We start from the raw sequence: 26,559 nt of genomic DNA, 5'->3' as shown, positions 1-26,559 counted from the left end.
CATATAGTGTCTGAACAGCTCATTATGTAAAATAACAATACTTTTCATGATAATTTTGCCTTTGTGGAATGTGCCAGATTGCTCACTGGCTGGAAAACCCTTTGTTTATTACCTTATTATAATTTATTATGGATAACACCTGCTTTCTTCACAATATTTTCTTGTGCTTAGCTATGTCTTGTAAAAGCACATAGCTGTGTATTTTTGATTTTTGTCAACTGTATAAGACAGGATCATAAGTGTGTAGCAACAACAGGAAAATGTGAATGAAAGAACGGAATAGAATACTTTGGTTTGCGCTGAAAAAAAGAAGCAGCAATAGCCTTTTCTCCTTTAACAGCTTTTTTGCAGCTGTTTTTAAAAGCCCGCTCTAAAAAGATAGATAAAATTAAATTGAGTGGAGTGAAATACTCTTGGAGTTTCGGGATAGCGATGGAACGAGTTCAAACAAGAGCTTTTGTCACAGCTGACAGATCCAGTGATGAACCTGCCTTGTAAATCCAACTTTTATTGCTTTATTTAAAACTGTTTTTTGCTACTGCATAGCACTGCGAAAATATAGTCTGTTCTTCCATTCTGTTGAAGGCTTGTGGTCAGTTTCAAATTGCTTAAATGAAGGCAGAGGGGAGGAGAGGGTTATGATAAAGGCCAGTCCTCAATATATTTTTTTTAATTGATTTTTTATAGAGAATATTTCAGTTGACCAACATAAAACAATTAAAAAGTGAAAAGGGAGGGGGAAGAGGTATATTATATAGCTGTATATTCAAACTACTACAATTCCATGTATGTATGTCTAATATATAGGTATTTAAATGCTATTGTTATCCAAATACATATATGGTTATTTAAATATCACTATACCTGTCCTTACACTATATTTTTACATAATATCACAGTGATCATGATTTACATGTGGGTTGCCATAGGCCTCTGGTTGGCTACAGTGAGAAGAGGAATAGATAGGCCTTGGGCCTAAAATCCAGCAAACCTCTTCCTTAATTTTTTATTTTGACTTTCTATTTGTAAAATTTGTATTTTAACAAGAAGCTAAAATATTAAAGCCAGTTAAAATTCACACCAACTTTCCAAGCATCTGGGTGGACTTGTTTAAACCAGGATGTTTTTAGCAGGCGCCGAAAAGGATACCGTGAAGGCACCTGCTTGATATCAATAGGCAGGGAGTTCCAAAGTGCCGCACTGAATGATTTGAGTTCTTACTACAACTCCCACCATCCCTGCCATTGTCTGTGCTTTCTGGGGCTGATGGGAGTTGTAGTTCAGCAACATTTGCCTTATGACATTGTGCCTGCTTCACAAGAGTGAATTCTCCCCATCCTCCTTTAATTGTGTTTAGAGAATTCATACATACACGCTGGCACTAACTGCAGTTAAGTTTGACAAGGTTTCCTTGTTAACCAGAGTTTGGTTAAAAGAATCCTGGTTAAAGCAGAGCGTTTATCTACTTATCTAGCTATAGTTAATGTTGGTTCTCGTAGCTGCAGCTAAGGCTGTAGGAGTTGGAGCAGCGGCCCCGTTAAAAAATCTTTTAACTGTGGTTAAAAGTGGCCTGATGGTACGTCTCTGCACCAGCCCACAGAAGAGTAACGCTTATATTATCTCCAACTCAAAATGTCTCTCCTGCACAGGAGTAGATTGCTATATTTACTGCCTCTTCTGAGTCTGTTCTGTCTGTGGGAGCCTTCGGTAGTTGTGTAGCATGTATCCATCACTTTGTCATCAAGCCCTGCGGCACTGTTAGAGATATTGCGGTGGAATAGCCAAATTAGATTTTGAATTCAATCAAGCTTTATTGCTTCAACTTTGGTTATAGCAACCACATTAAAAGAAAAAGCAGCACGTTGTTGCGTAAGTGCATAAAAAAAAAATTTAAGTGCATCATACCATGAAAATATAAACACTTTCCTCTTCTTTAAATACTGCAGTAGTGTTTTCTTTTTTTAACCATTATATACCAATTGACTGTATGGGGTTCATGTTTAATACCAGCATTTTCAGCAATGGACTTCTGCCTACCATGGTACGGAAAGCATCAAAATTCAAGCTGCAGGGAATGGTTAGAGCTATAGTCCAATGGTATCTGGAGGGACCACAGGTTCTAGCAAGCAGAGGCCTGATCTAGCAAGCAGAGGCCTTTCCCAGTAATCTGTTATCTGGAGCTTAAGGGATTGAACAGAAGGCTTTATGCATATGCGGGAGCTGTAGCCCGTTCTGCAAAACTGCTCCTGCTGGTATCCTTGTGTGTCACTAAGGGGAGACAGTGCTAATTGGATGGAGACACTTTGCTTGACTTCCCAGTCCTCAGGGCCGGCTCATGAACGAGGCAAAGTGAAGCGACGGCCTCAGGCGGCAGGACCACAGCTGCCACACATTCCTTGACAGGCGGGTCTGCCTCCTCAGCAGACGCCTGTCAATGCCACCTCTAGAGCGCCCCCCCCGCCCCTTCGAGTCCCACTTCAACCATTGGATAAGGTTGACTTGATTTGATTCCCTCACTTGTTTCCAGTGTAGATCTTCACTTACCGCTTCGTCCCTGGTGAGAAAGGAGCACCATTTTGTGGTTTTCCTTGGGTACCAAAATGTCTTGTGCTGGCCCTGCCAACCCTCAAATAAGTTATAAGGTGGGGATGAGAGGCAATGAAGAAGGAAGGAATTTTGATGGGGTAAAAAAATGGAGCAGCTTGAGGGGACTTTGGAAAGTGTATAAGATGAGGTTGGGGTCTGCAGGTGAGGGCTGTAAACAGTATGTAGCCACCGGCACTTACAAAGCAAAACTGCATCAATTTAATTTGACCAATACTCTGCAAAATGCAAGCAGAAAGGTTGTTGTAGTGCAGGATTTTTGTATAGTGTAGAAGATCAAGGTGCATGTGTGAGAGAGATGGAGACTGAGTTAACAAACAGCAGTGAGCTATTGTAAATAATAATTTAATAAATCTATTGAGTGTTGTTAAGATTGGAAAAATTCAGCAACGGTTTGCAGGCAGTGCAAGAGCAAATGAGGATTCCGTACGTGAGCCAGTGAATATATCTGTAAAACTGTTTCCCGCCCCCCTCTCCTTTCCCAAACAAAAATTACAGAACAGTTTTGTGGAAACATAAACAGTATGATTTAATGAATGATACACTTGAGTTACCAACCAAACGAAAGGGCATGCTGGTAGCAGCAGGTTATTCGGTTTTATAGAAGTGATTTTCCAGTGTTTTATTGCAGTCTGGGTAACATGAAACTACAAGCAAAATCTGTTACTACAATTCTTCTTGTTGTTGCTTCAAAAGATGGGTTTTAACGGCAAAAGCATCCCATACCACAAGTTCTATTAGCAGTTTAAAAGGGGTTTTCAAGGACGGAACAAATACCTTCAATTTTAAGAAATACAGGAGAGAAAAAGGTTATTTTGAAAGGCAAGGAAAGAAGCCTGCTATAAGGCCAGTGGGCGTGAGTGAGAGGTGGATGAGAACATAAAAATGTGCAGAGACGCTGAAAAAGAGAATTGAGGTTTGAAATGTCAGCTGGCAGCTGGGAGTAAGTTCCAGTAGGGCTTACCCTCAAGTAACTGTGTTTAGGATTGCAGTCATAGTTAAGCTTACCTTTCAGTAATTTAATTTGTGTTTTCTTAAAATTGCATTTATATCTGTACCTTTGATGGGCTCTGAGCACACAGAATCCATGATAATTCACTAGGCTGTCTCCCTGCCTTCAAATTCTTAGGTTTACAGTCTGAGTCCACAAGCCCTTGATATTGGTCTCCTGATTTTCCATGTACTCTTTAGGTTCCTATGGTTATGTTTTCATATTTAATATGTAGATACCATAACCACTGAGAGAAGTTTGGAAATGTAACACTCCCCAAAGCTCAAAACGCATATAAAACATAATTGAAATACAAACAAACTCTTAACTTTGGGACTCATAATGCAATAAAGAATAATCTGTTTTTATAAGACTAATTAGTTTTAGCTGAAATGCAGTGTGCTAATTTTGGTTCTTTAACATTTTGGATCTCTTTTTAGATGTGGAGTGTATCTGTGTGCCTTTTTTACTGTTTAAACAAATACCTCTTCTCTCTTTTTCTGGTAGTGTTTTGTTTCCTATCTGCGATCGGTCTACCTAATGAAGAACAAGGAAGTGTTTGATGTATTCAAGTTACCCATTGCTGAATATGCCCTGTAAGTGCTATTATCCCTAATCATTACGAAAAATGCTAATTAAAAAAAAAATTGGATTGGATGGTGCTGGGAGGGAGTGTGTGATTTCTTTTGAACTGCACAAACCAATTTTCATTCCGTGTTTTGAATTAGGAATGAAAGATTGAGTTGCATACATTTTATTTATTTCGTTTTGAAATAGGCATATGCCACCTCTCATTAGAATAATATGAAAGATGTGCATATGTGTGTGACACTTGTATAAATATATTTCATGGAAAATGGACCCTGCCTACTCCCATTCCCTTGCTGCCATCCCTTTGTCCCTTTACCATACCTGACCATACCCTTTGTACCTGACCATCTTTGTCCCTCCTCCATACCTCTGTGGCTCAGCTGGACTGCTTCCCTCCTCACATCTCTATCCTTCAGTTCCCCATTCCTCACCTTGCCTGGGTGCTGCTCTCTTGCCTGTATCTCCTGGTTCCCTCCCTATATTGCCTGGGCTGCATCTCTTTCCTCTGGATTCCTCTTCTTCTCCTTGCCTGCCCATCAGAGAATTTCATTGATTCCATATATGTGCTCATAATATGGCCCTTTTGGCTAACTCTCCTATCAAGGTTGCAGTTGAGATAATTTTTCATGCCTTTTATCAGCAATCCTTAAAGTGGCCTTCTAAAGAAGGTCACTGTTGTCCCCATACTGCAAGTAGGACACGCGTGCTTAGAAAATAGTATGGATTCGTGGATTAAGTCAAAATTGAATTGGAAAATCTCTGGCTCTGAGGTCACACCATCTACATCACATGTACAACCATGTTATTGGAAGTTTCCCAGTTCCTTTTTGTTAAGAATCACAACCTCTCCGTTCTTTTATTTGCCTGTTTGGTGGGATGCTGTCCAAAATGCCAGAGTCTGTGTTGCTTGGGCGCAATCTTGGCTGCGGCAGTTGTATTGTCAGTTGTGGCTTCATATAGTTCGTTCACGGGCATTTCCATTTTAAGCCCAGATCAGAGGAAGCATGGAGGAACTCTCCCATCAAGAATGCTCTCTTGTTTTCCGGTTCCAGAGGAAAGGGACTGCACATTAAGAGCCATTCTACTTGAACAGCATAAATATGTACCTGTGGCTAAGGCAAAAAATGTGCTTCTTTCATTGTAACCACAGCCCTTATTCTACATAATGAATCCTAATGGCTTAGTCAGTTCAGAAATCTAGGTCTGAATTCAATGGGCTTCCTCTCTTTGCGAGCTTCATCAGAACTGCTTACTAGGTGGAATTTTCTGCATACAGTAGGTATTAAAGCAAAGCCTGCATCCACCTTTAAACCCTACCGTTTCGTTCCTGAATACCAATGTGAACGTTTACCATTACATTGTCATTAATAAGTCTGAAACCTGGCTATGAGAGACACTTTGGAGGAATTGGAATTATTTCAGCAAATTGCTTTCATGCAAAGAACATTTGTTAAGCGTTTTTAAGGCAAGGTGGAAGAAGGGCAATATCTACAAGCTGCCAAGAAGAAAACATAGTGGACACATCAGATGGCATTTCAAGATACGATGCGAATCAAATTCTTCTCGGAAACTAGAATTAAAATTTTGCCCTTCAAAACACGCGTCCATTATTCTGGTGTTGACATGCCAGATAAGGGTGTTTGATGTAAGCTTGCTTCCTACAACTCAGCAGTTAGTGCTTTGAAAATGCAACTGCTTTGAGGGACAGATTTCAGAGGTGCCTGTTACAAGATAGTTTTATGGTGTCTTAAACTGAAAAACACACATACACACCAGACACTCCCTTGTGTCTCGCAATATGTATGCATAGATGAGAGCGACCAGTTTGGAAAACCTCTTGCAGGCAAGATTATGTGAACCATGGAGTGGATATTGAAAGGCACAGGATTGGGTCCTTAATAATCATTGGCCCAGTTCAGATGTAACATTCCTAGTTTGCTGAACCACAGCATAGTTTGTAGTAGATTAAGGAGAGATGTGAGAGCTGCCTTCAGATATCTGAAGGCTGTTGCATAGAGAAGATGGAGAAGATTTTTTCCCTGTGGCTCCAGAGGACAGGACTACAAGCACAGGTGGAAATTGTAAGGAAGCAGATTTTGGCTAAATGCCAGAATAAACTTCCTAATGGTGAGAACTGTTAGATAGCAGGAAAGATTGCCTCCGTATATGGTGGGTGTTCTTTCACTGGAGGTATTGAAGCAGAGGCTGGAGGGTCTTCTGTCAGGGGTGGTGTAGTTGCATTGCAGATCCTGCCTAAAGCCGAGGGTTTGATTAGACAACCTCCCAAGGTTCCTTCCAACTTTGTGATTCTAAGTCTGGAATGAGAACTACCTTCTCGTTCCTCAATTCATGCACAGGTTTCTGTTCCAGCGTAGATTAAAAACTCTGGGTGGAATTCAACACCACACTCTTCCAGTCGTTCTGTCTGCACAAGCGTTGCAACATCTAGATGGAACGGCTGATAGGGCAGGTAAAGTCAATCTTGGCCTTTGGTTTCCCATTGTGTTCGAAGTAAGGAACTGTGATTTGATGTTGGTTTACTAACTAGCAACTTCAGAGCACAGTTTCAACAGAATGTGCACTCCAGTTACTGAAAACAGACACGTAAACTAATGCTTTTCTAAATATTTTGAATTTGGGGCCATATATGTTTCTTCCCGCAGGTGCACCCACCTGTCCCCCCCCGCCACAGACGAGTGCTCAGAGATATTTAGACACAGACTGTATGTGTGCTATTCTATTCAAGGCATAAGTCAAATGCTGGCACAGGAGAAAGACTAAAGTAGGGCGTGTCTAATGCTCCCCTAAACATAAACTTAGATCTAAGCATTAGTCATGGGTGGGGAGTGTTTGGCCCTCCCAGATATTGTGGACTCCATCTCCCATCAGCCCCAGCCAACGTGGCCAATGGTCAGGAGTGGTGGGGTCCAGCAACATAACAAAAGCCACAGGTTCCCTACTGTTGCCTCCTCAGATCTCATGGAGGAAGACAGCTTCCAGTCACCCCAGAATTGTCTCCTTCCCAGGAATTTCACACCTCACATCCAGGTGGTTTTCACTCCAAGATATGGGTGCCATCTTCCTCAGTGGTGGGAACACAGGGAACTGATTTATATTGAGTTAACACCCTTGTTCTCCCCTGTTCCTTATTGTTTATACTGACTGGCAGCTGCTTTGTATGGCTTCAGACATTTTGAGATTCTGGGAACTGAACTCGGAATCTTTTGCATGCAAAGCATGAGAACTGCCACAGAGCTACAGCCCCCAGAACCTAGAGCACATTATGTATTGGTCCAGAACATACGAGGTTTGTGTCAAAAGGCAATACTGTCAAATTCTCCCAGCTATGTGAATCCCTTGTTCCAAAAAGTAATGTGTGGCCATTTTATTATCAGCTAATATTCCTTTGCCTTCCAGTGTCCACATTTAAATTCTGTATAACCTCATATTCTGTTTTAATCATTACGCTCTTGGGGATTAGCAAGAGTTTATCTTTTGATATTAAAATGGTTCCAAATTCATTGTCTTGCCTCCATTTCCTGAAAGGGTGATGGTTTCAGTTGCCCATATGTCCCCCCCCTCTGAAATAGCGAGCACAGTTCTATCAAATCGTGCAGAGACTATATGCAGTTCTGCAGTAATTAATTTGAGAGTGGAGCCAGAGAGAGACCAATAGGTCTGTGGCAGATAAGTGCCTGACGAAACATTTCAGGATTCTTCTCATAGAAATCTAATTTTGAACTCCCTCACCCTTTTCTTTGGTTTGAAAGCATCTTGCTATTTTCCATCTCAGCTTACAAATGAAATGCTTAAAAAATGTGCCCAGTAGCGCTTGAAAAGATTGTGCGCATAGCAAAGCACAGTTTCATTCATGACTATTTTACATGATTCTTCCACTAGAGGGGAATGGGAAGCTATGCTCCATAATTATTGAATTAAATGGTGTCTGGAATATAAAATAAAGATCCTAAAGAAATTTTGCTCTGGCCTTTTTCTTATGTTAAAAGGGAGAGCTGAAGGGAGAAAATTAGGTTGGGATTCCAAAGCATTCATTGGTCCATTACAGTTCAGGTAATCGGTATGGAGCCTCCCCACAGTTCTCCCCAGCTGTGTATGGCCTTGAGCATTGTGGCTTCAGTCTAAAGCAGTCATCTGGTTATAGTTTATTATAGGATTAAGCTGATGCATGAGCTAGTTTTCATATCCTGAAGCTTGTATGCCAGCTGCGGACCCTGCTCTGTGAGAGAGATTGCCTGGCCATGGTTATCCATGCTCTGGTGACTTCCAGGTCAGGTGTCCAACCTTTTCAGACCCAGGATCCAATTTTAACCCAAAAATGCTTTTGGGGTCCCACCTCTTAATCTTTAAGATGCATGTATTCGCTTGGTGGTAGTGCTGCTACAACCCACCTTGAATCAGGCTGCGGCCAGCTATTGTGTCGCGGCCGACCAGTTGAAAGCCTGCGCCAGATGCTACTGTAATGTGTTCTACGCTGGGCTGCTTTTGGAAGTTGTTCAGTCCCAAGTAAAGCTGCTAGGCTACTAACTGGGACCAGTGGCCAAAAACACATGTCTCATTAGTCTTAGAACAACTTCATGACTGCTGGTTTGTTTCTGGGCTTGATTCAAAAGTATAAATAAGCATATAAAGTACAGTGGTACCTCAGGTTACAGACACTTCAGGTTACAGATGCTTCGGGTTACAGACTCAATTTGTAAGTAAAACACTTAGAACACTGTGAGAAGATACAAGACAATACCTTTGTTACAGACATAAGACCCATCCAGGTGTTAAGATACCGTGTTGGTTTGTTTTTCAAGTATATCTAGCTGAAAATGCACACACAAACCCTTTCCACTTTTAAATCGGTGCAGGATAAGCTACTACAGTGGTACCTCGGGTTACAGACGCTTCAGGTTACATACGCTTCAGGTTACAGACTCCGTTAACCCAGAAATAGTGCTTCAGGTTAAGAAGTTTGCTTCAGGATGAGAACAGAAATCGTGTTCCTGCGGCGCAGCGGCAGCGGGAGGCCCCATTAGCTAAAGTGGTACCTCAGGTTAAGAACAGTTTCAGGTTAAGAACGGACCTCCAGAATGAATTAAGTACTTAACCCGAGGTACCACTGTATATAAATAAGTATTCCTTGGGAAGAAATCTGCAATGGGAGTGATCAGACCTGAAGTCCGGGGGGTGGGGGGTGGGAGCCACTCAGCCTGCCAATATTTGCCTTTGTGAAGTGAAAGAGCAAGTTGGCACTCCCTCCCTGCACCATGCAGTTAATATTGAATATACCCAGACCCTTTTGGACTCAGGTATCCAAGGGGAGTCAGCCCTGCACCTTACGCTGGACATGAATCTTTGCTTTGCAAGTTTCCATTAGCAATGGTTTGCACTGTGGCTGCTACATGTCTTAACATTGTAAGGTAAATTGGGTTTTTGATAACAGCCTGTGTGAATGCTAAATCTTTTTGGTTGCACATTAAAAAAAGATAATGTGTAAGATAATGGTGTGTCTGTGTTCACATTTCATATGAAGGTTCATTTTGTGTGATGAAAGGAAGGATTATGTTCACAAGAAGGGGTTTGGGGAGCTCTTTACATCTGCACTAATTGGCTGTGCCCTGTTCTTTACTGCACTTCTGCTGGCTCTAGGATGAATTTGTCTCCTTAACTTAGTTAGAATATTACCTGCTGCAGCAGAGATATTCGTGTGTATTTTTGGCTAAAACATGAGTTGTACTTTATCATCTCCATGCCTATTGTTTTTGTATTTTGTGTCATCTGATATATCGGTGTTGAATTGAATTTGTGGGTTTATTAGAATTTTTGTTGCAGGGGTAACTTTTCATATTGTTTTGCCTCTGCAATTGTATTTTGCTTTTGTATGATGATAGCTGTTGAGCTTCTGTTTGAAGGGGGAAATGGAGTACAGACAGATGATCAACTGAATAGCTATGATTAATCTGTCTCATATCGGTTGCTGGGAATCACAAATAGGCAGAGAGCTGTTGCACTCCTGTCTTGCTTGTAGGCATCCCATAAGCATCTGGTTGGCCACTGTGAGAAGTGGATATCGCTCAAGATGTGCAGAGGGCTTCTTGATGTTCTTCTATATTATCTTGGATGAGAGCAGTGGAGGAGAAGGGCATTTATATTACTTAACAAGATTTATATGCTGCTTGGCTGTGTGGATTACAACAATATAACATGAAACATTAAAATTATCAATAAAACAGGGAGTTCCAAAGTGTAGGTGTTGCCACACTAAAATATTGATTTCTTACAGGTGTGGAGTAAGTGTTGTGTAGGGCACTGTGTCACTCTAGCACAGTGTTTCCCAAACTTGGGTCTACAGCTGTTTTTGGACTACAGTTTCCATCATCCCTGACCACTGGTCCTTCTAGTTTGGGATCATGGGAGTTGTAGTCCCAAAACAGCTGGAGACTCAAGTTTGGGAAACTGCTCTGGCATTTAAAGCAGGGATGAGGGACCTGGCCAGAGGTCAGGTTTGATGAAGTTGGATTCCAGCCATATCTGGCGGACCACAGGTTCCCCATTCCTGATATGAACACTGACACCTAGTTAGTGTTTCAACCAGGGCACCAAAAACCAAGTCAAGGGTTGAAAGCAGTAAAGAAGTCTTGACTTGTTGTTACAGAAATAAATTATAAAAAAGCCATGCATACTGCTGAGAGTTTTCTTTTATGTGCTCTAATGCAAGGTTTCCCAAACTTGGGTATCCAGCTGTTTTTGGACTACAGTACAATTCCCATTATCCCTGACCACTGGTCCTGCTAGTATGGGATGATGGTTGTAGTTCGGAAACAGCTGGAGACCCAAGTTTGGGAAGTCCTGCTGTAATGTAGAGGAATGCATTTTAAGCCTTAAGGTAGGGAGCCCTGTTCTTAAGTTTTATATGTCTCTGTTTTTATAGCTCTCTTGGGCTTGCAGTGGCCCCTCGTGTACGATTTCTTCAGAAGTTGCAGAAGAAAACACCTGAGAATGAGCCTGAAAAAGAAAGACCATTGCAGCAAACAGATGAGCCCCAAAATGCCCCTTTTTCTGTAAGCAACGATGATGTAGAGAAATGCAGAGCACTCTTCAGCAAAACGGCTGTGTTGGGAGGAGATGAGGACATAGCACTCTCCAGCAAAGATAGCGAGGACGATGCATCACAGACTCAGACCGAGACTGAAGAGGAGCCCATAGCGCTCAAGGGTTCGGAAGCTGAACGCCTGCAGTTCTTTGAAGAGGGTGATAGTGATGACGATGACACCAAGGATCTCGACGTGCTGACGGTGAAACGGCGGAATGTCTTTGGCTTGGAACCAGGAGAAAAAGTAGCACCAGTAAGGTTTTTTTCTTTCCTTATAAGTTTGATTTTGTTGCTATTTTGTTGATGTAACTCAAGAGTTAGGTGGCATGGTGCCCTCCATACATCTGCCATCATTCCTGACGATTGGCTGGGCTAATGGGAGTTGTAGGCCAGAACAGGGAAGTGTCTGCCATGCCTGTTTTTGCATGTGTACAGATATAATTGGAAGGACCTTTCGACAGGTTATTAGGAATGGAGGACAATTTAGTTTGCTCTGCATTTGAAAGCAGTTTGACCAAATTTGTGTTCCCCAGACTAGTAGATACACAGCTATCCTTCAGATTGCCCACATCTCTGGGTTTTGTGGTGCAAGCCCATCTTTTTAAAAAAGCATAAAATGGGGAAATGTATTTTCAATTGCAATTTTTGGTGCATTTTCCCCCTTTAAAGTTCCTTGAAACATCACTGAATGAACTTATAATTGGGAACATGCAAAGCAGACATTGCTCTGTCCATCTCTACAGATTACAAATTGAGAATGATGCTCAGGGGTCTTTCCCCTCAACACTTGTTTCCAAACACTTTTAGTTTCTTTGTTCAAAATGCTTTCTGTGGGCGGTGACACGAACTGTGTGTGTGTGTAAGACAACTCAGATTTTTCTCTGTGAAAAGCTGGATTTGGTGACTTATATAAATCATTCAGACTAGTAAGATTTGCATATATTTTCTCATTTTGATGACTTCATTCTGCATGTGCTAATCAGAGTGGCAAAGGCTACAGCATCACCTACTACTTTCAAGTCAAAAGTCATTGCTTTAGTGGGCTAGAAACTTCCTTTTCCCTGCCCCACCTCCAAAAATATCAGGTTCCTCACAAAGTAATGGTATAACATTTTCTGGTTTAGGAACTCTGGGAGCATTCCATCGTGGAAGCACATTACCTAAGCCCCTTCCAATCCAGGCCGTTGGCTAATATGGCTCTAAAAATAATTTCTCTAATCTCATGGCAGCCAGCCAACCAGCCAGCCCTTCCTGAGCAGAAGCAAAACCTATTCACTGAGGCCTCCTAGAGAAACGCTGCTTGCATGTAATCCGTATTATCCAGCATTTGGCTATAACAGTTCCCAGTGGCCAAGAGGAAGAGTTGTGAGGAAGATCATAAGAACAGCTTGTTGGATCACGCTAGTGGTCACTCTAGTCTAGCATCCTGTTCTCACAGTGGCCAACCAAATACCTGTGGGGAGCTGGCAAGCAGGACAGGAATGCAGCAGTACTCTCCCCTTCTGCGCTTCCAAAAATGGTACTCATAAGCATACTGCCTCGGACAGTGGAAGTAGAACACAGCCATCATGGTTAGTAGCCACTGATAGAATTGCCCTCCATAAATTTGTTTAATCCTCTTTTAAAGCCATCCAAGTTGGGGACCATCAGTGTCTCCTGTGGTACTTTTTTTTTTTTTTTTACTCTTTCCAACAGCTCAATTATGTGGTATAACATCTCAAAATGTTAGGGACGCAGGTGGCGCTGTGGGTTAAAGCCTCAGCGCCTAGGACTTGCCGATCGAAAGGTCGGCGGTTCGAATCCCTGCGGCGGGGTGCGCTCCCGCTGCTCGGTCCCAGCGCCTGCCAACCTAGCAGTTCGAAAGCACCTCCGGGTGCAAGTAGATAAATAGGGACCGCTTACCAGCAGGAAGGTAAACGGCGTTTCCGTGTGCGGCTCTGGCTCGCCAGAGCAGCGATGTCACGCTGGCCACGTGACCCGGAAGTGTCTCCAGACAGCGCTGGCCCCTGGCCTCTTAAGTGAGATGGGCGCACAACCCCAGAGTCTGTCAAGACTGGCCCGTACGGGCAGGGGTACCTTTACCTTTTTACTATCTCAAAATGTTATTCGTGTTAATATAAGTATTCATCATAGACTTTGTTTTTTCCAAGGCTTTGGCTTTCAGGAACTCTTCCAATAACCGGGTGGCATATTGCATATTAAAGCAGTGTTAAAGGTTTATATTCTCCTATTTCAGCACTCTCATAGATATTTGGATCTTGGTATTGCTTTAAGAATGAAGAGATGATACAGTTTTTATTTCATTAGAAAGAATTAGGCACTGTAGATTTGATGCATAAAAAGCATACAACATAAGTTATACTTTGTGCTTTCAACTTGTGATTCCTTTATTCTTCCCTTTTGAAAAGTTTTAATTGGCATTGGTGAGAACATTGACCCGCTTTATTTTTCTTGAGGTAGATGAGTGCATGGAATCATCTTTGCTGAGAAAAAATAATTGTCTAAATGGGGAAAATACATATTATGAAATATAGAAAAGGCCAGAAAGGTTCAGTCCATGAGCTTGCACTGAAGGATTAAGGAAGAAACTCACCCTCTTTATGGCTTTTTACTATGGGAGAGTTTGGCTTAGCTTTTGGGTGCTTGCCTCCTATGAATAAGAGCAAGGAAAGAAGTAAGGTTCAAAATGGTACTGAAAATAAATAAATAAGTGCAACTTTAATAATGCAACAGGCTCAACACATGTCCCTGGAAATGTTTCATTTACTTGAGTTCCAGAAAACCAGCATCTAATAAGCTCGAGAGAGTTTTTCAGTGGAAATCGCACAATAAATTGATATTTTTTGTGCACCTGGGGAACGCTTCATCTGAAACTTGCTGGACATTTTACCATTGTATCATTTTGCGGCTTGCCACTTTGGGTGGGTGGGGCTTGTCCTTGGTGTCTCCCACCCTCTTTTCCCTCTCCCTTTTTCATATGAATGACACAGTCATCTGAACCTATGCCTATCTAAGGTTGGGGTGAGAAATTGAGAATACAGATATTGGGAGGAGCCTATTTACCTTATTGAACAGGGATGGGGAATCTTCATCTCAATCCTGGGTCCTACATTTGTCCCACCAGCCTTCCCCATTTGACCCATGAGACTGTTTTCCCTAAACCATACCTGCCTCCCTTGCATCTGATATCATGTTGGGTATCACACTTGGTCACCATCTTCCCCTCATCCCCAAGGGCCAACTTTAACAGGTGGGTAGGACGACTCACCTGATCTCATTATAATACCAGTTGATTGGCAAGTGAGCGGTCCCACCAGCTTGTCAAATCTGGCCAAGTAGTGGGAGGTAAAGATCTGGTCTGCTGGGCTAAAAACATTTCCCTCCTCCGAATTAAAACTTCAGAACAGGGAAACATAACGAGGTAAATATGTGATATCTTCCTCAATGATTTTTCACGAAATGTGTGGCCCATGAGGTAATTTTTACATTGCAGAGTGGGGTCAGGTGGAGAGCCTTGACATTTCTTTCAAAGAGAAACTACAGAGATACGCTGCATGTCAAAACTAGCTTCTTCTATTTTTAGCCTTTAAGAAAAATTAAAACTTCAGAACAGGGAAACATAACGAGGGAAATATGTGATATCTTCCTCAATGATTTTTCACGAAATGTGTGGCCCATGAGGTAATTTTTACATTGCAGAGTGGGGTCAGGTGGAGAGCCTTGACATTTCTTTCAAAGAGAAACTACAGAGATACGCTGCATGTCAAAACTAGCTTCTTCTATTTTTAGCCTTTAAGAAAAATCAGTTCCATTTGGCACATATTTTTCTTACATTGACAACTCATTTACTAAGTTGTCATGGAAGCAACAAGTTGCTTTATTTATTTTGTGGTGTTTTTTTTTTTTAATGTCTGTGCTATCTTTCCCCACCAACAATCTGTTGGACTTGGTCTTGAAGTCAACACTATTGTGGGTTGCCATTGTTCTGATAGTCTGCTGAGAAAAGCAGAATTTTGTCTTTATATGTATTTGGAAAGTGCTGCTTTGTTAAAAGGAGAGCTATTTCCTCTATTTTATGTTGGTTGTTATGTGTCAGGAAGTTCTACAGTCGGCCAGCTTATTTACAAAGAGCCCTTAAAAGTGTTCCAGTTCAATTTTAAACAGATGTGATAATGTAATAGTTAATTTACATAATATTAAAAAGTAGAACCAACAAGTAAACAAAGAAACAAAATAAACTCCAAACCCCACATCATAGTTTTTCTGAAGGAAGCATGAAGCAGCCAGAAGGAAAATTCCCCATCTTCCTTGCCTGCTCCAAGCTGGGCCCCCTAATCACCCCTGGTTTTCAGGCTGTGGATCTTTACAGCATTAGTTATGTCCGTTCTTCAAAATTTAGGTAATAATGACCCTAGGAATTGCTTACATCAGTTTCATTTCCCCTCATCTAAAAATGTCGGCTTTCTTCTATAGTGGATTTATCTCAAGGACTTTCCCTTTAGATCGCAGTGCTGACTGACTTCATTTTCCTGTAATAAGGGAAATGTGATTACTTAAACTGCACTGTCCAAGTCTATCACAAATTGGAGTTTATAAAAGGTATGTGACTTTCTTAGAACTACTTGTCTGTGTTATTGAATGTTGAATTTATTTAAGTTGACAGCTAAGGTTAGAATGCATATGGAAAGAGACAGTTCAAATAAAATGAACTATTTTATTAGTCACAGAGCTTCAGCCAGTCCTTTAAATTTCTCTGAACTACTGTGTGCCCTTTCCCCTCTTTTTGCATTCCCTCTCTCCCTTTATTTGAAACTACAATTGAAGACCAGAACTGTGGCTTTGTACTTGGCCTGTTAGAGCAGAGACCCGTGACTGAAGGGAGAAGGGTCTGAAGTCTTGGGGGACAGGTTTAAAGCTGAGATTGAATGCTATAAGTGGGGGTTCAGCTACTTCTGTCTTAAATGACATAGTAAGGCAGTAAAGATGGAAGTGAAAGCTGGACCATAAAGAAGGCTGATCGCCAAAGAATTGATGCTTTTGAATTATGGTGCTGGACTCTTGAGAGTCCCATGGACTGCAAGAAGATCAAACCTCTCCATTCTGAAGGAAATCAGCCCTGAGTGCTCACTGGAAGAACAGATTGTGAAGCTGAGGCTCCAATACTTTGGCCACCTCATGAGAAGAGAAGACTCCCTGGAAAAGACCCTGATGTTGGGAAAGATGGAGGGCACAAGGAGAAGGGGACGACAGAGGACGAGATGGTTGGACAGTGTACTTGAAGCTACCAGCATGAGTTTGACCAAACTGCAGGAGGCAGTGGAAGATAGAGTGCCTGGCGTGCTCTGGCCCATGGGATCATAAAGAGTTGGACACGACTAAACAGCTAAACAACAACAACAAAGGCAGTAAAGTGGTTTGGATGTAACACCAACCCATACTTTAGTGCAGGGGTCGGCAAAGTTTTTGTGGCTTGGGCCGGTTCATGGTCCTGCAGACGCTGCAGTGGGCTGGAGTGTGCGTGCACATGCGCACGCATGTGCAAACGCTATTTCCGGCACTCCTTCTGGTGTGGAGGAGGCGTGCAGGAGCTTCCTGCAGCCAATGGGAAGCTGGCCAGCATCGCGGAAGGTGGTTCCTACTCTGCTCCGCACTGGTTTAGCGTGGTGCACAGGAGCCGACCAAGCTGGCGGTGCTTGCTTCTAACTTTCCATTGAATGATTCCTAATGGACCTATTCGTTTCCTCTTTTGAAAACTCTACAAGAACACACAAGTTCCATAAAAGTAGAATGTGTTATGTGGGCTTTGCAAAAAGGAGAACTCGTTCTTTTGAAAAGGTGGCTCTGCGGCTGTGCTGTTTTAATTAGAGGAATTCTTGCATTGCTGAAAATCTACAGAGTGTTGTTGTTGTTGTTGTTGTCATGCTTTTTTATGCTAAATCAAAATTATAATGGAGTGTTTTATTTCCTAAAAAGTACAAATCACTCAAACAGTAAAATGTTAGCAAAAAGAATCTGTCTTGAATTTTTTATGGCCTGGTAGTTAGATGCAGTTACAGCTAAGCCATCAGGAGGGGACTAAGGCTCCAGGCAGATATCCTCAGCTCTGTTTCAAGCTCTTGAGAGGGATGGAGGAGCGTGTGGAAGGATGTGGTAATTTCACATTGAAACTAGTCTTCCAAGACTAGTAAATTGTGGAGGTCGCCAGCTAGTAACAAAAGTAAGTTTTCAGAATGGTGGTGGTTGTATAGAACATACCGTATTTTTTGCCCTATAGGCCGCACTTTTCCCCCTCCAAAAATGAAGGGGAAATGTGTGTGCGTCCTATGGGGCGAATGCAGGCTTTCGTTGAAGAAGAAGAAGAAGAAGAAGAGTTTGGATTTGATATCCCGCCTTTCACTCCCTTAAGGAGTCTCAAAGCGGCTAACATTCTCCTTTCCCTTCCTTCCTCACAACAAACACTCTGTGAGGTGAGTGGGGCTGAGAGACTTCGGGGAAGTGTGACTGGCCCAAGGTCACCCAGCAGCTGCATGTGGAGGAGCGGGGACGTGAACCCGGTTCCCCAGATTACGTGACTACCGCACTTAACCAATACACTACACTGGCACTCAGCGCCCCCCAGACTTCGGGCTTAGCGCAGCTCTCTGCAAGCCGCGACTTCGCGCAGCCCTCCCACGGCTAGCGGAGAGCTTGCCTGCACCCAGAAGCTTGGGGCGCGCTGAGCTCAGCACGTCCCAAGCTCCGGGCTTTGCGCAGCTCTTCCACGGCTAGCGGATAGCAGCCTGTTCTGGGGGCTGGGGTCGGGGGAAGCTCGGGCTTCCCCCGCCCCAGCCCTGCACCTGGGTAGGAAATAATTTTTTTTCTTTATTCCCCCTCCCTCCAAAAAATCCTAGGTGCATCCTATGGGCCGGTGCGCCCTATGGGGCGAAAAATACGGTAGTTTGCACCCAGAAGATTTATGGTCTGAAGCGAAAGCGCTGAGGGTTACTCATCTTAATAAGGTGGGTAATCAAATAAAAAAGGAGTCATGCTCCCCTCATTGATGTGGTTCCACCCCCCTACCCTGCTATGCGGGAATCCCTTGCAGACAACCATGGAGCCTAGAGACAGACAGTCAGGTTGTGTATCCATAGCAGTGACCAGGTCAGAAATGACTGCTAGGAAGAGCACAGAGAGAAGAAACACCATGGTGCCTCTGCACCACCGAAATCAGATGCCTTCATCTGCCCCAGCTGCAACAAAACATCTCTCTCCCATATTGGCCTCTACAGCCACAGCAGGCGCTGTAATTCTCACAACGGCGTGACTTTACTCCCATTCTCTCTTGAGACAGACGGATGCCGGCAATACTCCCCTGAGTTTATTTTTTGGGAGGTCGTATTTGTAGGAACCTGCCCCATCTCGCCCAGCATCCTGTTCTCACAGTGGTCCATCAGAGCCTTTCACAGACTCCATTACAGAGAATAGAAGTCGCCCCAAAGAATCATGGTGACAGCATTATAACAGCTTGACCCTGGTTCTTCAGTAACCCACTTTTTCTCGGTGAAATGCATTTGTCACACTTAGAGCATTCAATAGAATTTAGGCTTTGGTAGTTTCTTGGACATGTTCGTAAAGTCTCAGGAGGAGAATAACTAATGAACAGAAGTACAGTGGTACCTCTGGTTACATACGCTTCAGGTTACATACACTTCAGGTTACAGACTCTGCTAACCCAAAAAATAGTGCTTCAGGTTAAGAACTTTGCTTCAGGATAAGAACAGAAATCGTGCTTTGGCGGCGCGGCGGCAGCAGGAGGCCCCATTAGCTAAAGTGGTGCTTCAGGTTAAGAACAGTTACAGGTTAAGAACGGACCTCCGGAACGAATTAAGTACTTAACCTGAGGTACCACTGTACTTTCAAAGCCACGTAAAGTCCCTCCCCCACTTTGGTTCATCCTGATGCTGTTTTGGCATATCATGCAAGTTGCACCAAGCCGTTTCAGAGTTGTGCTGTTTGCATTGTATATAAAAACTGCCAGAACCAAACACTCACCCTCCTTGACCAGCATCGCAGCAAGCTTGGACACAGCAGCACCCACACAGCTGATGATAAGTGTAAGTGGGACCTAAGTTTCTGGCTAAGTGCTAAATCTTAGGATTTGTCCTCACTTGTGGAGGACCTTAATGCTATTTATATTAGAGTCTATGGGTACAAGTATAACAATGGTGGTGAATTTTTAAAATGGCAAGGGAAATTACTAGGAAGAAGTGATGATAGGAATACAAAGCCTTACGGCCTTTTAAATATGCAGTGAGTGGGGCAAAGGATGCAACAACAGCATGTAGGAGGAATACGTAGGACTCGAGCAAGAGGAGCAACTAATTGAAATGTTGAATGGGGAAAATGTGATGAAGACAGCCCTACCAATTAAATAAAGCTTTAAAAAACTTACGAAACACGTATTTCCTTGGCAGACTTTTCTATAACTCTATTAAATATGGGAAAGAGAGAGTAGGAGTTGGTGATGTATTTTGATGGAATAATGAAAAGAGAGAAATTGTTGGCTTAAATATTGGGCATACAATCTAACAAGGCAAGTGGTTTTTATTTTTCAAAGCAGGCAGAATCTCAGCCTGCCTCATCGGCGTGTGACTTCTAAACCTCAGGTTGTACACAGCATCTGTCTGTGTTAAGAGGCAGTGGAAGAGAGTGCCTCTTAACAGATCTGGAGCATCTGGAGCAGATGAAGGTGTCCAATTTCGCTGGTGCAGGTGCATCATATTGCTTCTTCTCTCTGCGCACTTCCCGGCGGTCATTTCTCCTCTGGTCATTGCTGTGGATACACAGCAAACAACCTGACTTTCTCCAGGCACTGTGGTCATCTGCAAGGCAAAGTTAATGTTGCCAGCCTTCAGGTCATGTTTGCAGACATCGTTATAACACAGAGTTGGTCTGCCAGCAGGCCTGGTGCCCGGAGCCACTTCCTGTAAAGCCCAACCTTGGGGATCCTGCCATCTTCCATTCTATGTACAGGTTGAATATGCTTCATGTTGAGCACGTTCGACTTGCGCTCCGCAGCAACCCGGAAGTAACGGAGTGCGTTACTTCCAGGTTTCGCCGCTCGCGAATGTGCAGATGCTCAAAATGACCTCACGCACAGAAGCGGCGAAAAGCAACATGCGCAGACGTGCCGTCGCTAGTTACGTGTGCTTCTGGATGCGAACGGGGCTCTGGAACGTATCCCGTTTGTATCCAGAGGTAGCACTGTACATGACTAAGCCAGCCTAGACATCATTGAGGAGGAAGTGTGAACATGCTGGGAAGGTGGGCTTGGAAGAGCACATATTTGTTTGAGCCCCTTCCTGCCTTGTGATGCCTCAAAGTGCAGATGGAAGTCATTGAGGATTCGCTTCTTGTGGGTGTAAGTTGCCCATGACTCACTTCCATAAAGCAGCATTCTCAACTCACAAGCTTGGCAGACCTTCATCTTGGTATTGGTCATCAGCACCACATTCTGCCATACTGTTCTGATTGCTGTCTTCTGTGATGTTTCTGCTGCTTTAGAAGCACCGAAGTGAACTCTCCGGGGTTCAAGCCTGGGCAGTGAGCCCAGATGACAAGGCACACACCTTGTTTCGGCCTTGTTGATGTAATCCAAAGGAAAGCAAAGCACAACATTTGGCACCAGCCTGTCTGCAGGAGTTGCCGGAAGGAGGTGAACAAGGTACCATCTAACCGCCTCATGGACTCCACTCCAGATTTAATAATAATTTTTATCAGTTTTCAATTGCAATCCAATAATATCCTCATTATAACAATACCGATTTATAATACAATTAATAATACCAATCATTCAAATACCAAATTATATAATTTAGATAAAGTTGGTCCCCCACGTGCTAGATTTGATGGATTGATTATTTGCTTTATTTCTGTGTTCCAAAATCTTATTAATATCCATTACATTCTAGTCATAATAATAATCCCTTATACAACCACTGCAATATTAATAGCTCCTATTTGTGTTGACACATTAAATGATTTATAAAGCTACAACTGAGAAAGTCAAACTATATCCTTGTTCTTCCTGTGTGTGGCAATTATTCTGTCCATGGTGTTTACAGTGGTACCTCGGGTTACAGATGCTTCAGGTTACAGACTCCGCTAACCCAGAAATATTACCTCGAGTTAAGAACTTTGCTTCAGGATGAGAACAGAAATTGTGCTACGGCGGCACGGCGGCAGGTCCCATTAGCTAAAGTGGTGCTTCAGGTTAAGAACAGTTTCAGGTTAAGAATGGACCTCCAGAACGAATTAAGTTCTTAACCCGAGATACCACTGTACAAGTACAGGGTACTTATAAGATGTTATGTCTTTCTTTCCCCCAGTTGTTGCTGTTATCCAGCATGCCTTGGGCCAAGCTGATATCCCACTGTTGTTCCAGAAATTTCTCCATTGCTCCATCCTGTGCTTCGTTGTTTAGCAACTTTAACAACAGCTGCAAAAGTCACTCTGTCCCAATATCCTCTCCAGATTTATGTAGTGTTTACTTCTTGACCTTTTTTTTCTCCCGAAGATGTCCCGCAAGGCAGTGGATAGAGATTATTCCTCAGGATTTACTCCCAAAGCCTTTCCTACAATTGCATATAGCTGGAAGACAGTGGAGGTTTAAGGTCAGGGTTTTCCTTCTCCTAGGCGGGCTACCTGTTAAGGGGTGAAAACTACACTACATAACACTACCTTTCCAGGTTAACGAGCCCTGTCTACAGGGAAATGAATTCCCTCTACTTCAAGAAAAATCCTCCTTAGAATGCATCTCCATTTTTCAAAACATCAGTGTTGGTCCACCCCCCCTTCATTTTTGATCAGATATTTTAGGCACTCCTGCTTCATCTTTCTCAAGAAAGGGAGCTTGTTAAAGTTGGCTGCCTTGAACCATGCTACCTGCAAAAAGTTTGTAGAAATAGATGGATGGATTGGTAGATAGTTTAGAGGTTTATTTTTCTCTCTCCTCCATGCTGTTAGATGCTTGGTTGGCCAGCAGTGTTAATTGATCTTACAATCAGCCTAGCATTTCTTGCCTCTTATGATGTGGATAGAATAATTCATATTTAATTTAAATTTTTTTTGATATCTTTTATCAAAGTATTTCTCAAGCTGCTTAGTGTCCTTTGTAGAGAGGTTCAGTTCCTACTGTGGAGCAGATACTTGCTGTCAGATTAGACAAAGCTTTTAAGAATGTTATCTGCAAGCTGATGGAAAAAGATTATTTCAGGTAATAATTCATCAGGTGTTTTTGTATGTGAGAGAGAGACTGAAAGAGAGTGGTATGTCTAGACATTGTTAAAAACATAAGAATGTGACTTCTTAATGAGTGAGGTTTTGAAAAATAGTTCAAAATTACAGGCACCTCCGTGTTTGCAAGGGGGTTGTATTCTGGGTCATCATTCATCAGCAATCGAGCATAAGCCCATTCTGCCCCTGCCCCATTCCTCTGCCTTCTGTGGCCCAAAGCAGCTCACACATTGACGGTGGTGTGTAAAATGGTTGTTCCCTGTATGACAGGTTGCATCCAATGTTAGCTGATGAACATGACTAACTTAGGTACAATGATTTCAGTGGATCTAACTCTGAGTAGAACTTAGTTGGAAAAATCATTGTATCTTGTAGATGGAATAATAATTAGCTTGGAATAACCTGTTTATGACCACAGTTGGGATTTAAGGAATTAGTATGTATAAATTGCCTTACTGCGTTTGATGAAGGCCCATCTAGTCAGGCATTAATATTCCGCCGTTGGTCCGTCACTTGCTTCCAGAAGCTCAAAGCAAGTCACAATATGGGATCCCAGTGGCATGGGATCTCATTCTGTTATTTATTCTTCTCTTAACACTTTGCAAACATGTCCAAGATACTACAAAAAACTATTCGCTCAAAGGCCTTAAGGTGTGATACTTCCATTTCATTAAATCCATATACTGTAGTGAAATCAGTTGCCATCGTTCTTCAAAGAGGCCAAGTATGGAGATGTGGGTTGGGACATCAAACTCAGAAGAACAACTCTTATCGTTCAATTAATTTGTATTTGTATTTTTGATACTCTTTTGACATGAATTTGGTTTTGAGAGAGAGAAACTTGCATTCTCATATTTTGTATTAATTGAGTTGCTTTTGGTTGAATTGCTTTTTGTTAGCAAATTTGGACTTCCTTTGCAAAGGAAAAGCAGGATATAAGCAATGAATGAAATGAAATATATAGACTTGATTTAGGTTGCTCACAAGTAGTATATACTGCTTAGTCGTTTAGTTGTGTTCGACTCTTCGTGACCCCATGGACCAGAGCACGCCAGGCACTCCTGTCTTCCACTGCCTCCTGCAGTTTGGTCAAACTCATGCTGGTAGCTTCAAGAACACTGTCCAACCATCTTGTCCTCTGTCATCTCCTTCTCCTTGTGCCTTCAATCTTTCCCAGCATCAGGGTCTTTTCCAGAGAGTCTTCTCTTCTCATGAGGTGGCCAAAGTATTGGAGCCTCAGCTTCAGGATCTGTCCTTCCAGTGAGCACTCAGGGCTGATTTCCTTCAGAATGGAGAGGTTTGATCTTCTTGCAGTCCATGGGACTCTTAAGAGTCTACTGCAGCACCATAATTCAATCTGCTAGGTCGTTTCAAATGTATTACTATTGTCTAATATTTAGATGGCCGTGTAAGGAACAAATGAGGATCTCCCCCCCACTTTGGGGACCTAGGTTTTAATATGTGTTCTTGTTCTCACTTTTAATGTGGCATTGCAGCCGAATTGTGCTAATGTCTCAGTAAATTACTGTAGCGAGTGCATCACACCATAACACAAGAGGACAATTAATGTGCTACTTTTTAATTGCTTAGTGATGATTAATGGGACACCTATATATTGTACTTGGCTTGTTCCGTAGTTGGGGGCAATTACAATTCTGCTTACTCCTGCCTCCGGAAACCCACTAGTTCATAATCCAGTGACACATCTCCCACCAGGTTAAAATTGGGCAGCTGTTTAAGCCTTCCTTCATAAGGAAGATAGCCTATCCCCTCTATCGGAGGGGAGAGCACCAGGAGTTCTGGGTAATGGGACTAGGGATTTGACTGGCCAAGGGGGAAGCCACATACTGGGGCACACAGGGGGTTGCTTCTGAAAATGTCACCCCATGTCCCTTCCTTCCTTTGTGGGCCATTCATTGTGACCTGTGGTTCCTGGTGGAGTGAACTGAAACCTGTATGTTATATGGGGGAAGAGGGGGGCTGGTTTCCGCAGCAGCTCCACACCCGCTGCAACATGTTCCTTTACTCCAAAATTGATTTAACTATTTGTGTGCAGATAGCGGGGTTTCTGCTGTAATAGATATTTCCTTCCGCTGCCATTTGTTCTTCCCCAATGTCTTTGAGAACGTCGCTGAGTCAGTATGCCTTTGAAAACTGCTGCTTGTTTATTAAGCTGATTTAAAAACAGATCTGCTTTAACCTTGCAAATATACTTGCCGAAATGTCCTTCTTGGTTACGTATCGTTTTTAATAAGCTCAGCCACAGCAGCAAGGGATAAATAGGTATGATGGAAATAAACTGTGCTCTGTTCTTAGACATCTTCCTTGCTCACCCTTAGTGATTTGGGGGGGGGGGGGCGAAAAAAGTAGAAGTGTGGTTGACCTTGCGTGCCTGCAATTCATACAGAAATTGTTATTTCTGACCTAGACCAAAGCACGCTAAAAGCATTTTTTTTCTGCACTTCATAAAATGACAAATGGGGCACTCAGTATTTTCATCCGACACTCACAACTGGGCCTTTTATCTGATTGTAATCTCCCCTGATTTTTCGGTTCTGGTAGTCAAGCTACCCTTGCATCAGTTTCTGATTCCTGGATGACCCCCCCCCCTGTGATATTTGTGAGTGAAGCAGATGCATTATTGCATTCCAGTGCCGCCTCAAACGTGCACCGGTTTTTAGATTGGTGTATCATTGAGAGAGAGAGAATGCTCATCCTTTTCTTTGGAATAAAGATACATCGAGTCTCTTACTAGTTTTATTTAAAATATATAATCGGCTGAACCTAGTCCCACCAGGCTCCTGAATTAGTTTACAATAAATGCCTTAGGGTCGCAGCCAATGTTGTCATTCTACTTGGGCAACAGACTTCTGCTTGCACAATGGAGGTTGCCCCTCCTGTTCTCCTGCAGCTCCCCCATGCCTTCTCAAAATCTGCTCAAGAGGGTTGGAGAACCCTCAGGAACATTTTTTTTTGGGGGGGACATGTAGGAAGAGGAAGGGGAAGTCCCATGGCACAATTGGAACATAACTCATGCAGCATTGGATACTGCCCAAAATTTTTGGGTGCATTGCTGCCCTAACCCCAAATCATTCCCCCCCCCATTTATTTCCCATTTAACTTTTAATTTGTATACTGCCTTTTTACATTACTGTACACAAGGTGGTTTGCAAGCTGAAGAAACAACATTTACAACAACACACCCTTTAAAACAGTCTGATCCAATACCAAAAAGTCGAAAACATAAGTTTATAATAGACAACTTATATCAGATACAGTAATATTCGATACTCCATTAGAACATAATAGCACACAATATAATAAAAATATCAACAGATAATAATTAAACAGAAATTCACTCTTAACAGTCACAATAAATAAGTACTAACTATAATCAATAAAAATAACGGCAAGTCACAATGCATAAACTGTACCACAATACACACAAAACCGTGTAAAAGGAGCAAATTGAGAAACAAGGACACACAACTTATAAAATTGTTTTTAAAAGTCATTAGACAATATCTATGCAGGAAAAGTGTATGCATTATTGTATCATAAGCGTTTATTTTGCAGTAAACACATAGATTGGGTTGCCTGAGAGGATGACAAAATAAGCTCAGTGTAGGAAGAAGCTTGTGTATGAAAGAGTCTATTTTGCTTCCCCCATTGCAAATTGATGTAACCTATATGCAGAGTCAAGTGAGGGGCAGCTAATAAGAATTTCTTGATGCCATTTTTATAAAGTCCTTTTTAAAAAACACTTCCATATTTACAGTTCCCCTTGACCCTTGTCTTTCACCCTTGGGCTTCATTTTCTTAAAGCATGAGCCATGAATGTCAGTTACATTTAAGATTTCACACATCATATAGCTAGGAACTTTGTGGAAATGCCCTCATCAGAAGACACAGCTATTTAAAACTGTGAAGTCGAAAATTGGGTTTAGCTTTACACTTTTAAGCCACTCTGTTGCTTGGAGTAGCATTCATCAAGCTAATA

At 42.4% G+C, this 26,559-nt stretch overlaps 1 protein-coding gene across 1 annotated transcript in view; it reads left to right on the top strand.

The window, feature by feature from the left end:
• Nucleotides 1-26,559, top strand: part of DDX10 (DEAD-box helicase 10) — a 153,763-nt gene that overhangs the window by 40,251 nt on the left and 86,953 nt on the right. The window contains exons 12-13 of the mRNA XM_081909716.1: nt 4,103-4,191; nt 11,124-11,538. Of these exons, the coding sequence (XP_081765842.1) occupies nt 4,103-4,191; nt 11,124-11,538 (504 nt within the window). The remainder of the gene's footprint in view (nt 1-4,102; nt 4,192-11,123; nt 11,539-26,559) is intronic.

The sequence above is a fragment of the Podarcis melisellensis genome, assembly GCF_964234715.1.
Source record: "Podarcis melisellensis genome assembly, chromosome: 4".
Classification (NCBI taxonomy): domain Eukaryota; kingdom Metazoa; phylum Chordata; class Lepidosauria; order Squamata; family Lacertidae; genus Podarcis; species Podarcis melisellensis.
This window is presented reverse-complemented; position numbering and strand designations above follow the sequence as displayed.